At 37.7% G+C, this 13,960-nt stretch overlaps 1 protein-coding gene across 1 annotated transcript; it reads left to right on the top strand.

Moving 5' to 3' along the window:
• The first annotated feature begins 81 nt into the window (after positions 1 to 81).
• Positions 82 to 10,709, top strand: DPM1 (dolichyl-phosphate mannosyltransferase subunit 1, catalytic). The gene is made up of 9 exons (XM_065645870.1): positions 82 to 203; positions 1,099 to 1,198; positions 1,761 to 1,794; positions 3,983 to 4,059; positions 4,169 to 4,194; positions 5,154 to 5,249; positions 6,702 to 6,770; positions 7,059 to 7,173; positions 10,323 to 10,709. Exons 1-9 carry the CDS (start codon positions 97 to 99, stop codon positions 10,425 to 10,427), a joined length of 729 nt encoding a protein of 242 aa, XP_065501942.1. The 5' UTR covers positions 82 to 96; the 3' UTR covers positions 10,428 to 10,709.
• Positions 10,710 to 13,960: the final 3,251 nt, after the last annotated feature.

The raw sequence follows: 13,960 nt of genomic DNA on the forward strand, positions 1-13,960 counted from the left end.
CACTTCCGGCTGGCACCGCGGCGGTTCCGGTCGCGCAGCGCGCACTGATTGGCCGCGGCGCGTCCCGTCGGTTCCGGGTGCGTCAGCGCGCCCGACATGGCGGCCGGCGGCGCCGACAAGTTCTCGGTGCTGCTGCCAACGTACAACGAGCGGGAGAACCTGCCCCTCGTCGTGTGGCTGCTGGCGCGCACGTTCCAGGAGAGGTACCGGCCGCGGGGTGAGGTGCCGGGGGGCTGGGGGCGGTGCGGGGGTGAGGCCCCCCCTCACTGTCGGTGTGAGGTGAGGTGAGGGGGAAATAACGGCGGGGCGGGAAATGAGCGGCATTAACGTGTACGGAAAGACGGCACTAGTTAGGACATAACGTTATCTGGGGACCGGTGACAGAGCCCGGGAACGGCAGAAGGTGTGCTGGGGAGGGTCAGGTGGACATGAGGAAAAGGCTCTTCCCCCAGAGGTGCTGGACCCTGGACAGGCTCCCCAGGGAGGTGTCACGGCCCCAACCTGACAGCGTTCAAGGAGAGACTGGACACCGTCCTCAGACACGCGGGTGACCCGTGGGGTGTGCTGGGCAGGGACAGGAGCTGGGCTCCATGGTCCTGTGGGTCCTGCCAGCTCAGGACATTTTGTGATTCTGCTGTGGAATACATAACGTTTTTCACTCGGATGGAGGTGGCGCAGCCGGGTGTTCCTAAACCATAGGGCTGGGAATGGCACTTCTCTGGGGTTAATTAGGGAAACGAAATTATGCTAATTAGCAGTCTCGCATGTGCTGTGATCCGTTCTGCACCAACCGCCAGGTTGAATCACCACAAAGGCAATTTTAGGTTTTTGTCTTCCCCAGTCCGAGGCTGGAGCGGAGCTGAGGAGCAGTGGGTGACGGGGAGGTTTGTGCAGCGATCGCAGCTTCAGACTGAACCAGCGACACGTTTTGTCACCACAACCACAGACTGACAGCTGTAACAATAACTATAACCTGTACCTCGAGCTGTCAGAAAACCACTTTGCATTCTGATCTTCAGTTTCGTGCCTTTCAAAGTGACATAAGTAGTGAAAGTGGGTTTTCCATTTGTGCTTTTAAAAAAAAATTTCTCATTTCAGTGGAAACAATTTTGAAATTATCATCATAGATGATGGAAGCCCAGATGGGACACAGGAAGTTGCCAAGCAATTGGAAAAGATCTATGGATCAGATAAAATAGTGAGTTGTATATTCTATAGTTTTTTTGGGTTTGTTCTATTGGAAAGTACTTGATGTGCATTACCACGAATCTATGGGTTATATCTACACGCACATGAAAATCTTGTAATTTATATTCAGTACTAAAAGTACGCTACATCACTTTGGGAAACATGCCAAAATATTTGCTGTTAGTGTTTGTTATTCCTTAAAAGTGATGGTGCTGGGGAGACTGCTGTTTAGATTTATAACCATATTCCAGATTGCAGAATTTGAAGAAATCCTTTAGTTACTAAGATGGTGCTTTCAATTTTTTTTTTTTTTTACTGCAGAACTACTAATTAAAGCTTAGAAGGGGGTTTGTTTTAAATATGATCTGATCAAATACTTGTTTAATATAATGGTTTGTTTCTCCTGTATTTTGACAGAGAAATTTATTTTTATATGTTATCTAGATTCCTAAGAATTAAAAGTACATTTAAAATATTTTTATACCTTGAAAGTAGTGAATTTTAAGGTGTCACTAAAGTTAATTAAAAACTGTACTTCAACTAATATCTGTATATTTTAATATATCCTGCAGCTTCTGAGACCTAGAGCAAGAAAGCTGGGCCTCGGTAAGTCCATAGTGACTCTGGTTAGTACTGAAAAAAAAAAAAAAAGAAATCTGCTGTATTGTTTGATTGATTCTAGTATATAAAGTTCCAGAAAAAATCACAGTAAAGCCCAAAAGCAGAAATCTGTGTTTTCATCAAGCTTGAAAACCACACAAATGAAAATCAGAGTATTTATAAGACGTTCCCACAACCTCAAACCTGCAAACTGTGGTCACTGCAATTCCGTCCAACCATGTTTTCCCGTTAACATCAAGGTGCTTCTCTCCCTCCCATCCTCTAGTCACTGATTACAGAATTGAGGGGTCTAGACTGAGGGGAAAAAATGTAAGTTTTTCCAAGAGTAGCTGCTGTATTTTTCTGGAACCTACTGACTCAGAGGGGACAGTGGGACTTTTTGTGCAATCTGCCCCTGTGCAGGATGTTTCAAAAATTGGACCGCACTTTGTGCAACCTCCAGAGAAGGCTGGGATGTTTTTCTGACTATATTTGGACAGAGCTCTTTACAGTTAATCCATTTCAGTGTGAATTATGACTATAATTAAATAAAAAATACCTATCTGACAGATGTCCTGTGCTTAAAACTCCTGAATTATTGTCTCATCTATAACTGACATGTGAATGGAAGGTTTTGAAGTACACTGGAGAAGTTAATTGGTGTTGCAGAAATCTCACTAATTTGGGAGCCAATCTTGTACCACTGAGACTGATCATTAAAATTTGCAGGAAATTATGCAGGATTGCAATTTTATAGCTCTGATGGCATATTTCACAGAATACGTATGTGAAGTTTGTAATTATTTGCTTTAGGAAAAGCAGACATCCTAGAAAGTCATAAATGCCATTAAAACTTGTAGTATGTAAGCTATCCTAAACCAGAGTGGAGATATTTCCATCTGTTAATATTCATGTTATATCCTTATCCCTCCTCTCTTATAATAGGAATGCAGAAAATGATAAAATGCACTACCTTGTTTGATTTATTGGAAATCAGTAGCTGACTTTCTTGCTACATGTCTTGGTAATCTCCACTTCCACGTGCTGGTAAAACATTTGAGGTGTCTTGTGTGCTGACTACTGCAGCTAACTAATTTCTCCAGTCCACTGAATAAAAATTCTAATTTTGATATTGAATTGTCTATTTAAATCAACTTTTTTTTACTTTTTTCTACATCTCATTTATCTAAGAAACTCCAAAAAGCTTACAGATAGTTAATTTTATGTTGCCTGCCTTTTCATCTTATGTCCTAATTTGACCAGTGTTATAGATTAGAACTGACTGAATTTGAATTTTTCTTATACCACATCTTCTATTTATGCACAGTACACAAATCTGTGATGCTCCTACTGTGTAACTTTGCAAACAACATGAAAAAGAAAGACAGGTTGTTCATTAACCAGGAGTTTGGTTTGCTGGGAGAGAGCCTGCTAAGGACATCAGTTGAGAGTAGGGTTTTTTGAGTTTCCTGATGAAGTTAACGGAAAGGTTCAAGAGTAATTGGGATCAATGAAGAGTATATGCTGGTTTTGAATCTCTGTTGTGCTGCTCTGCTGTCCTTGGAAGCAGCGCTGTCTTTGAACACTATGACTCGGATCAGAAATTTGCATTGTTGAGGAAAACTGTAATAGCAAGACTTGTTCCAGCTCGTATCAAGATAGCTACACCCACTCATACAGGATGGATAAAACACAACAAAATCTCAAGTAAGAAAAAAAAGACTGTCTGCAGATTAGGTATCAGGATATAATTCATGCTGTCAAGGAAAACAACCCAAACTCTATATGCCACTAACAGTAAATTCTGAATCTAGAAAGCAGGGGTTTTTAACTATCAGTGATTATTTTGTTGTGTCCTGTTTCTAGTTTTGTATGGTCCAAAGTGCCTATGGCGCTTCTGAAAATTATATTTCAAATAGTGACCCACTTACCAAGTCATGTTCGTGCATTTCTAGTGCAGTAGCATTTGCCAAGGTTTAAATTTATAAAATCTAGTTCTGAAATTGTAGGGAAAAGAAAAAAAATATTTTGATGTTTGACCAATGATACATAATTTTAAAATAAATTTCAGGAGGTTTTTGTTGATTCTTTACTAGTATAACTTAGGGATTTTAGAAAATAAGTGAAAACTGTGGCTAAAAGATTGTATATTTTAAAAGAATGAAGGAAATTATTTCTGTACCATTTTCATCAGGCACTGCTTACATTCATGGAATGAAGCACGCTACTGGGAATTTTATTGTTATTATGGATGCTGACCTCTCTCACCATGTAAGTCTGTCTTTTATGTGGTGTGGTTTTAATCTGTTATAATTAAATTTTCATTGATTTTTTTTTCCCACCCCTTACTCTTTTCTCACCTGTTTTCCTTCCATTTCAGCCAAAATTTATTCCAGAGTTTATCAGGTAGGTGCCAATTGTAGCATGACAAAATGACTCCTGAACACTTATTGTTTTGTAGTAATACTTGAAAGCTTTATATTCTTGTATAGCTGTCTAGCTATAGTGACCAATTCGTCAAGGCAGGAATTCAAATAAAAGTTATTGGACCTCATTAGATGTGTCCCAAAATAATCCAGAAAAGTAATTAGTTCCTAACTGGAGCAAAGATCCTAAAGTTTAAAGTAACAGCACGTGTGGCTAAGTACTCCTCTTCCTTGGAATGGTTGTTCAGCTTTGAGAAGTGTATCCCTAAATGTCATCTTCTAATTCTCATTATTTCACCCTGTGTGCATGTAGGGATGTTGACTAGAGGGCCCTGTCCTCAGGTAGCTGTGAAATCCTTCTTTCCCGTTTGCCTGTCTCTTCCCTTCCTCTGCCTGTGACACTTCAGTTTGTGAGAAACGGCCAACGGGCAGCATGCTGGGGGCTGAGGGGCACAGTCTGTGGCGTTTTCAACTTTCTCACTTAGTACTGGAGGCATAGAATTTTTGATAAGTTTCTGCAGCAGGCAGGCACGGTGTGTACTAAGGATAGTTCCAGACTTTTTTCTTTTCCTTACTATGGGTTTGTCTAATTTAAATATTTAGATGTGTATTTAAAATCATTCTGTCTTTTATACTAGAGAGAGGCTTTTAAAATGCATAAGCTAGTCTTTATAAATTATTTATGAAATTCTATGATATAGTTGATTAAAGATAATCATAAGATTCCATGACATAGCTCTTCATAAGAGAACAATTAACAGGTTTTTAAATGCATAATGCTTATACCCACCATAGCTATTGCTTTCCTCTCTTGTCTACTTATTTGTTCAAAGGTTTGTAAAATACAGATTTTGTACTAAGAGTGATTGTTCTTATTTTGAAATTTGTACTACCTTCATGCAAATATTCTGTTTTTCTAATGAAACCAATTGCTTATAGAAAGCAGAAAGAAGGCAATTTTGATATTGTATCTGGAACAAGATATAAAGGAAATGGAGGAGTATATGGCTGGGATTTGAAAAGAAAATTAATCAGGTTAGTATTTTTCTAGATATTTACAGATAAATTTGTTATTTAGAAATGTATAAGAATTCCAAGTGCTCAAACAACAAATCTCTGTGAGCGGTACTGACTGTTTAGTCAATAGTACTAGGTACTCCAAAATTATATTAAATAATTGAAGCACGCATGATTTCAAATTCTGTGGTTAAAAATCCACCACGAAAGAATGTAATGATATGACCAGGTGTGAGAAGTGGGTTGGAACAGAGGACAAATCTGCACAGGATCAGGGTGGGACAGTTTGTCAGCTTCATCATCCAAAGGATGAGCTGAGACTATGACACCTTTGTCAACTTTAAAAGACACATTTGGTTAGCTTCAGGATCTATAATGGTCCTTTCCTTACACAGTAAATCACTGCTAAACCCCTCTGTTGACACTCTGATTTGTCATAAGTTAAGAATTGTCTGGCATGATCAGTGTCAATAAATCGCTACTCAGAAAAGTTACAGTGAGCACCAGGGAGAGGTTCCACCCAAAAGCAAAGAGGAAAATGACATCAAGGTTGTATGAGCACACGGAGGCTGGCATCTCGGGTTTACAGGGACTTAGAGATATTCAGGAGGTAAACTGCAAGTTTCTTCTGCAGAAAGTCTTTCTCTCGTATGCCTTATTTAAGAATATGTGTAAGTTAATGCTAATTTGTAAGTTATTGTAAAGAATGAGGAGCAGAATTTGTGTTACCAGTCTGATCTGGACATGGTATCACAGAGCCTATTTGCATTTCTGGAATAAGTGCTCATCTTTTTATGAATCTAAATAAAATATATACCCAAAGAAAGGAAGAGAGCTAGGTGGACATTAGAGGAATCCTTTGACATCATACTTGACAGTGCAAAGGACTTGCACGTCTTCTCGGTGTGTACTACAGCCCTCAGCAACAACATGATGACTGGCTTTTCAGTCTTACAACATTTGTCATTGGTGGAGCTTACTGTACTACAAAAGCAGCATAAACCAAAACCGAATCTTGATTTTTCTAAATCCAAGTCTCACATTTGTCAAGGAAGCGTTTTTGTTGTCCCTTTACAATGAATGTTAGGAAAAAAATGTAGTTTTGACTGATGTCAAATTTATTTCTTTTGTATTGTAATAGTATGTAGTTGTACCAACAACTCTACCATAAAGAACCAGATTGTAAACTTGATTTCTAAAAATCATTGTTTTTTCCTTCCTACAGAGGTTCAATAATCTACTGATCATCAACATTTGGAAACCAAAAGGTTGAGTTTTGGCTTCAAGATGAACATTCATTAGTCAAATCTAGCAGTGAAAACATATTCAAAATATACTTGTTTTATATTAAGCAATAAAGGGTTTCTTTTTTTGCCTAGTAGGATGATATTTACTGACTTTCTAGAAACTCTGCTTGGTCTTTTGGAGTTGTGTACTGAGAAATTTTGACATCCATGTTTTCTTTCACAGTCGTGGGGCCAATTTTCTAACTCAGGTTTTGCTGAGACCAGGTGCATCAGACTTAACAGGGAGTTTCAGGTATGGGTCTGGTTTGCAATTCATAAATTTTATTTGAAATTAAGAAACTGCTGAACAAGGAACTGCAGTAAGAACAGACCTCCTTTACTGCAGACTAAAATCTGTTTGGAAAGGATATAAGCAATAGTAGACTAGATTGCAAGAACTGTTGCTCCTATGACCTTAGTATTTTAAAAAATCATTAACAATTATATGCGTGATTACAGTTAAGATTCCTACACACTACCTTGGTTTCTGAAGTTCAGAAATTGTGCTCGAGGTTTCATTTTCTTTGTAAATCGTTTACAGGTTGTACAGAAAAGAAGTCTTACAGAAACTAATGGAAAAATGCGTTTCTAAAGGATACGTCTTCCAGATGGAGATGATTGTTCGGGCTAGACAGTTAGGATACACTATTGGAGAGGTATAGTAAAAGTTTTGATAAGTACATGGTGCTTTCATTTAAATGTAAATGCAGATTACTGGGAGCACAGGAAATTTTGTGCACTGCCGAAAAGCAGCGAGATTTTCAAATCTATATAAAGAAATTGCATGTGTAGAACTCTTATTTTTCCAACTTTTCCAGGTGGATACCAGATCTGAAATTCCAGTTACTTATTCCTCTGGCTGATATGCTTCTCAGATCCTTCCCTCTTCCTATGCTATTTCTTTAGCTGCATACAACTTTAGCAGGTTCTTCGAAGGAGGGAAATAAGTCAAAATATAACATAAAGCTGCTCTGAGCCTTTACTTTCCTCCTTCACATGGTACAGACATCTCTAGTTAGGTCTTCTTAAATCATTTTGTTTTCTCCAGCAACCTGATTCTATTTCAAATTTATTCTGTTCTCTGTCATTTATTTCCTTATTATTTTCCAGCTTTCCAGCTATTGCAACTTTCCACTTCAAAACTCTTTGAATGTGCTGTCTATAATCATTGAAAAGGAATGTGCTGTCTATAATCATTGAAAAGGAACTCCAAACAATTATTAGCTCCTCCATTTCCAGCACTCTGCCTTTTGTATTTCATTGAATTGCTCTTGCTGGTGTCTTTAAAGATGATTCACAGGAATTCTCTCTGCAGCCAAATCTCAGAACCAGTTCTTCATCATCATTTTCATGACCCTGAATTGTCGGAGAATTCTGTTCTGTACTTCTCTCTCTAAGCCTTATGTATTGCATTTCTCTGTCACCATCAGGTAGAGTATTTCTGTGCAATAAAGGGAGCTCTCTTCTTCCACCTTTCTTGCTTATGGAGCAACATCACTATCCTGTCTGTAGTTGGGGTTTGACCTTAATTTCTTTGGTCTTCACATCCAGCTGCATTCACATATTGCTTTCTAATATTGCTGAATTAAATCCTCATCTGTCTATACATCCGGATACTGAAAGCTAGGCTGAAATGAGGTTTTATTTAGTATACATTTTTAAAAGAGTAAAATACGCTTCTCTGGCTTTAAGAAAATGGAGTATTGGGTTGCTTACATTTCTTCAGGCTGCTGCCGCAAAGACCTTTCTTCTGCCTGTTATTTGGTCCCACCACTCACTGCTTTACATGCCTCTACTGGTTGTATAGCATCAAATATAAGCTATTTGTCTTCAGTTCTAAGCCTGGCGGACAGTCTTCGCTAGGCCTGATGTCTCCCAGTCAGCGTGGGTCGTGGGCTCTGTTTTGTGGTGGGTCAGTTATGCCATCCTCTGCAACTCATCTGTTACATTCTCAAGTAAGCATCGTCTTCCCTCCTTTGGCTTCTCACATGCGGGAAGAGTTTTCTCTAACATCTGAAGAGTTGCTTCATTATTCTGTTTCAGCCTTGTCTTTAAGATTTCCTTTGTGATATCTGTAATGAACCTGACAGTGTTCAGATTGCTGATGCAAACCTATAAATAAGACTATTGTATTTTTACCATTCTGTGTGTCATCTGTATATTTTAACTTCCTGGGCCAGAACAATTTTCCATCAAGTTTCAAGTACATTGATACGGTATTTCCTCATCAATACTTATGATCTTTATATATCTCATAATTATCCAAATAGTAATACTAAAATTCCAGAAGAGGTGACCCTTGCATGTCTAATTCCTGGTTTGCAGGCGCTGCAACCCTACAGGCAGAACAGGAGTTTTTATGCAGTTGTAAAATGTAGATACGGTTGTGAGGGTGAAATATTTCTTAAGCAAAGTTGAAAATGAAGCTTGAGACCTGCCAGCCTAAAAGGAACAAATGGCTGATGAGATGAACTGACACAAACTATACGTGAATAGCCTTGTATGCACCTCTCTTTCATTCTGCTCCACTTCTTCACTGTATGTAAATGTCCCCCAGTGCATGGAATACACCCTTTTGAAAAGGCTTCCTTTAAGACTAACAACAAACTTCTTATGCAAGAAATGCGAAGTCCAGCAACAACACAGAATGTTAATTCCTATACTGAAGGGAAAGACTGGATACCTCTTATTAGATGAGGTATTAACCATTCTTCACCACTGGTTGGAAAATGTCACTTCTGACATCCTATGCTACATATTCAGCAGTTTCTGTCTGTGCCCCATAGATCATCCATCTGTAGTTGCCAGGATGCTTCCTGGGATCATCAAAGGGACCCTGCTTAGGAAGCCAGAGTCACTGCTGAGTCTGTCTGCATCCCGCCTTGGGTATCTTCTCACTGTCTTCTTGACTGGGTTTTCTTCTGCCATGGACTGATGTGCTAGAATAGTGAGAAATCCTCAGTCCTGGCACAGATGCAAAGGTGTGGTGATTTTTGTGGTCCGCTTGCTAGATGATTTCTGGTTCAAACTGCCAGCAGAACACTAAGCCAATTATTTAATGACTTTTGCAAATGCAATTATTTTACCCCCTGAAGTATTTCAGTTTTGCATACAAACGTGAATGGAAATTCTTGAATATTCTAATACATGGTTGGCAGAATGTCCCATCATATGTCATTTGTACGTGGTTGAATCACTGAAAAGCAGTATGTTCCTAATGTTTTAGGAGTAGTGAGTTCATCTGGACAGGATGATCACTTTAGTAAGAAAACCCAAATTAGTGGTTTAAATGCCCTTTAATCCTGTAAATAATCTGTAAAATTCTCAAAGACTAATAAAGACAGGTATGGCTTGTGAAATATGCACTAACTGCCATATTCAGATGTCATCTTCTAGCCAGCAGTGAGGTTGAGCAGAATGCTGGTTCATGGTGGCAGGAGATTTTTGCCTTCCTGAGGCACTGACTCATTGAATTGAGCTAACAAGGAAAGTGGTGAAGTTTCATTTTAAGCCCCCAGGCTTTAGCGCACTTCAACTATTAAGTTTGTTCTGACTGGTGTATCATCCAGCCACTGAGTAATGTCTTTGGATCATCTTTAAAGGTGATAAACCAAATAATTTCATGCTCCCTAGCTATGGGGCATTATTAAAGCCACTGGTAAGAACTGACGCAAAGGAAGCTAATCTGATTCTTGCCTTCTTCCCATGTCTAAACATGCTGTAGTTCAAAGGCCATTCTTTTGTTTACAGAATATCTGATTATTTAGATTTTGAACCTTAAAAATAGTTTTGCTTGTTTCAACAGGTTCCTATTTCATTTGTGGACCGTGTCTATGGAGAATCTAAACTGGGAGGCAATGAAATCATTTCCTTCTTAAAGGGACTCTTGACCTTGTTTGCTACAACATGATAGTTTATCCTAAATTAACTTCATTAGGAAAACATTTTCTGATATCTGTGGGTTTTAATATATGATAGCAGAAGCTTGATAATTTGTGTGGTGACCAGAAGACCTGCTATAAACTAACAATTAAACAAACTACCAATAATAAACTAAATATATTGTGTCCCAAAATGCTCCTTTCCAAATACATGAACTGTATGTTAAACTAAAAACTAATAAAGACTAATGCTCTGCTCTATTTTTGTAAAAAGTAATGAAGTCTTAATAAAGAACAAAAAGCTAAATGACCTTTTGCATTTAGAAATGAATCATTATTCAGCGGAAGCTGAAGATGATTGTGAAATAAAGACAAGCAAGGACAAAAAAATTACAGAATTTATCTTATCTTTGTTCTGTGGTTTGCAGATAGCATTTTAAACATAAACCAATTAGTTTCCTTTCTTTCCTCAGCGCATATATACGTGTAGCTTAAAACAGATATATAGAAGGGTTTCTACAGATCTGATAATAGCTTGCGCAGTTTAAGAGGAAATACAGATGAGTACAGTCATTTGTTCTTTGTAAAATTGTTCCTAGACTGGCAGGAATGTTCTTTGGATAAGAAAGAGAATCATAAGTGCGGAATAATTTTGTATTCTGTGTGTTTGTCCAGAAGCAGATGATTCCCTTTTCCTATTTTATTTAGAAACAAAACATTTTTAGAATAAAACCAGGAGTATGACATCTCACCCAACTTCAGGGTGACAGAAGACCCAGTTCACCTCACTGAAGACTTCTGAGAATTTTTTCTTATGTCAAATAACAGTTTGCAATATAAAATCTGTATTTGTTCCAGACCCTGATGAATGAAACTCAGAGTAATACTATTTTTGTTTCACTGTTTGATATAACCAGAACTCAGAAATTACGAAGCCCTTGCAATCAAATATGCACTTGGAGTGACGGGGGAAGAACCAAGCTGGAATTTTAAATTATTTTGATAATGGCTTTTTATATATAAAAAAAAAGTCCTCGTTTTTTGAGGGGTGGGGGTATAGTTCTGTGGATACCTGTATCAGAAAATCAGTGGTAGGAGATCTGAAACAACAAATGTATTAAAAATTACAACTATTTGGCTTCTGTTTGTCTGCATTCCTTTAGTACACTAGATACGGTTGTTAATTAAAACAACAACAACAACAAAAATACCCAAACACCAGAAAGTCTGTAGATAAATGATCAATTCATATTTGAGATAGTTATTTACCAGAGTCAGTGACAAAAATTAATTAAATATAACTTTAAAACCAAAGGTTATTTTCTAGTGAACTGTTTTAGAGATATTCCCTTGTTCTTTACCAAAGTTGTACAGATTCTGATATTTTTCTTTTTTTTTGAGTATTCAGGGCAAATGTTTCGTATTTAATTTGCTTTAAAATAACAAAAAAATGTAGCTAGGTTCTGAATCTACCTGTAACTGGATTACAGTGACTTAACTGTACATTTTGTGACATTTGCCTGTACTTTTCCAGCACATTAGATATAATTTCATTTGGTGCAGGCTAATTGGATCTCATAATTTATACAGAAATAAACCTCTGGGTATAAAGGGCCACTGAAATCTCCAGTGAATAGATTTCATCTATTTACGTTTCATTGGGAGGTTTCATGGCTAAAATAAACATTTTAAGTTGAAAATAGGTACAAAGTTTTTAATGACCAAATAGCGAGGGTTTTAGACATTTATTCAAATGTACATGCTACTGAAAACCATTTGCTAGAATGTAAATTGAGCATCAGCAAGATCATATTTTTCTCAGACTTCTATGTAATGATATATAACTAAAGTCCATTATATTAGTTATTCATAATCTAATTGCTGTGAATTAGGGTTTAGGTTTTAGAATGTGCATGCCTACTTTTTAATTATGAAAATCACTTGGTAAATTTTCTTCACTGATCTATTTATGAGATCGTGTTTGGAGGAAGGTGCTTTTACATATAAATTAGGATCATACTATGTGGCATATTTTGTGTGCTCCAGTATGTAAAAGTCTGAAACGTGACTGGGCTATATTCAGTTTTTAGATAAATAAGTAATATTTTTAATTATGATTAAAGGTAATGGTATATAAGTTATCAAGAAAGAAGTGCAATAAGGAAATGAAGTGCTTCATATCAGGACCTAAGTGGATACTTTACAATACTTCTTGACACAAAAGGTCACAAGAGTGAAACTAATTTCAACAGCCTGCACCAAGGTACTTGTAGGAAGCACTGCTGAAGGGAACGAATACATGGATCCAGGGGAAGGAGGCAGAATTAATAACATGCAGGTTTTCCTTCTGTTAGTGGAATATATATACACATACACATGTATATTTCACAATACATACCATAAAAAACACCTGGTTTGGTTTTTTTTCCTACCAAAACGACTATATATTTCTTAAAAAAAAAAATGAAAGGGGGGAATGGACTTTCAAAAGTTGTCTTACGGTAAATTTTAAAAGTCCGAGGCTCAGAAGAAGTAGCTGTTGTTTGTGCATTTGCCCATCCGTGCTCTTGTAAAGGGAGAATCATAAAACAGCATTCTGTTAATGCTGAGTTAGAAAAAAAGAAAAAAAGAAACTGAGTCTTTGCCCAGAACTGGCCTAAATAACTTCTCTCTTCTTCCTTTCCCACATACATCTCAGCCTGCAGTACTTTCTTTCCAAGGAGTTTCTCCACTGAGGTGACTCAACGCATCTGGTTCTAAAGTATTCCCTGTCTTTGACCACTTAGATGTGGCACTGCAGAACATCACAGGTGCTCCCACAGTGTTCTGTACAGACGAAAACATTGCAAAAACAAGCTCTAAGGCTGCACTCTGTCGCTGACCTTTCTCTTGCATGCACTGCTGTGAGAGCTCATAAAAAATAAATATCATAATACTGTGAGCAGTGTTCAAAGCTCTCATAGAGGTCGTTCTTTAATAAAGCTGTTACCTTTTTAGCAAATAATGGGATGAAATAGCCATCCCTTAGTGCTGCTTAAACTGTTTACTTTTTTGAACGTAAACTCTTTGAGTTGCTTGAATTTGTTCTCAGCTTTTTTTAATCAAGCCTCTTCATATTTGAAGACCACCTATGTAAATTCTTAACACAAACCCCAAAATTTTAAAAGAACATGTAGAGGAAGAACGGCTTATGATGTAAGAAGGAAGTTATGCAGGAGTGGCCGTACTATCTCTTACAGTGCTCAAAATGGATGCAGAATGAAAGCGAGTAAGAAACACAGCCAGTATGATCTCTGCCCAAATACGCCAACAGTCAGCAATACAGTGTCTTGTGGAGACAGAGGTCAAGGTCCGGATCATTTAATGGTTCCTTGTGTTTTCTAAGGACTTGATTGTTTTTTAAATTTTTCCCATTTGCCTTTCATTATTATTTTATAGACCCTAGTTATCCCCTCATCATAGTCAGTCTTGTCACTTTTAATTTCCTCAGACAGAAGCCACACCACACATTGCTCGTCTCAAAACGTTAGTAGCAGACTATGGTAGAACAGTGCTGCTATAA

The sequence above is a fragment of the Caloenas nicobarica genome, chromosome 15 (assembly GCF_036013445.1).
Source record: "Caloenas nicobarica isolate bCalNic1 chromosome 15, bCalNic1.hap1, whole genome shotgun sequence".
In the NCBI taxonomy this organism is placed as follows: Eukaryota; Metazoa; Chordata; class Aves; order Columbiformes; family Columbidae; genus Caloenas; species Caloenas nicobarica.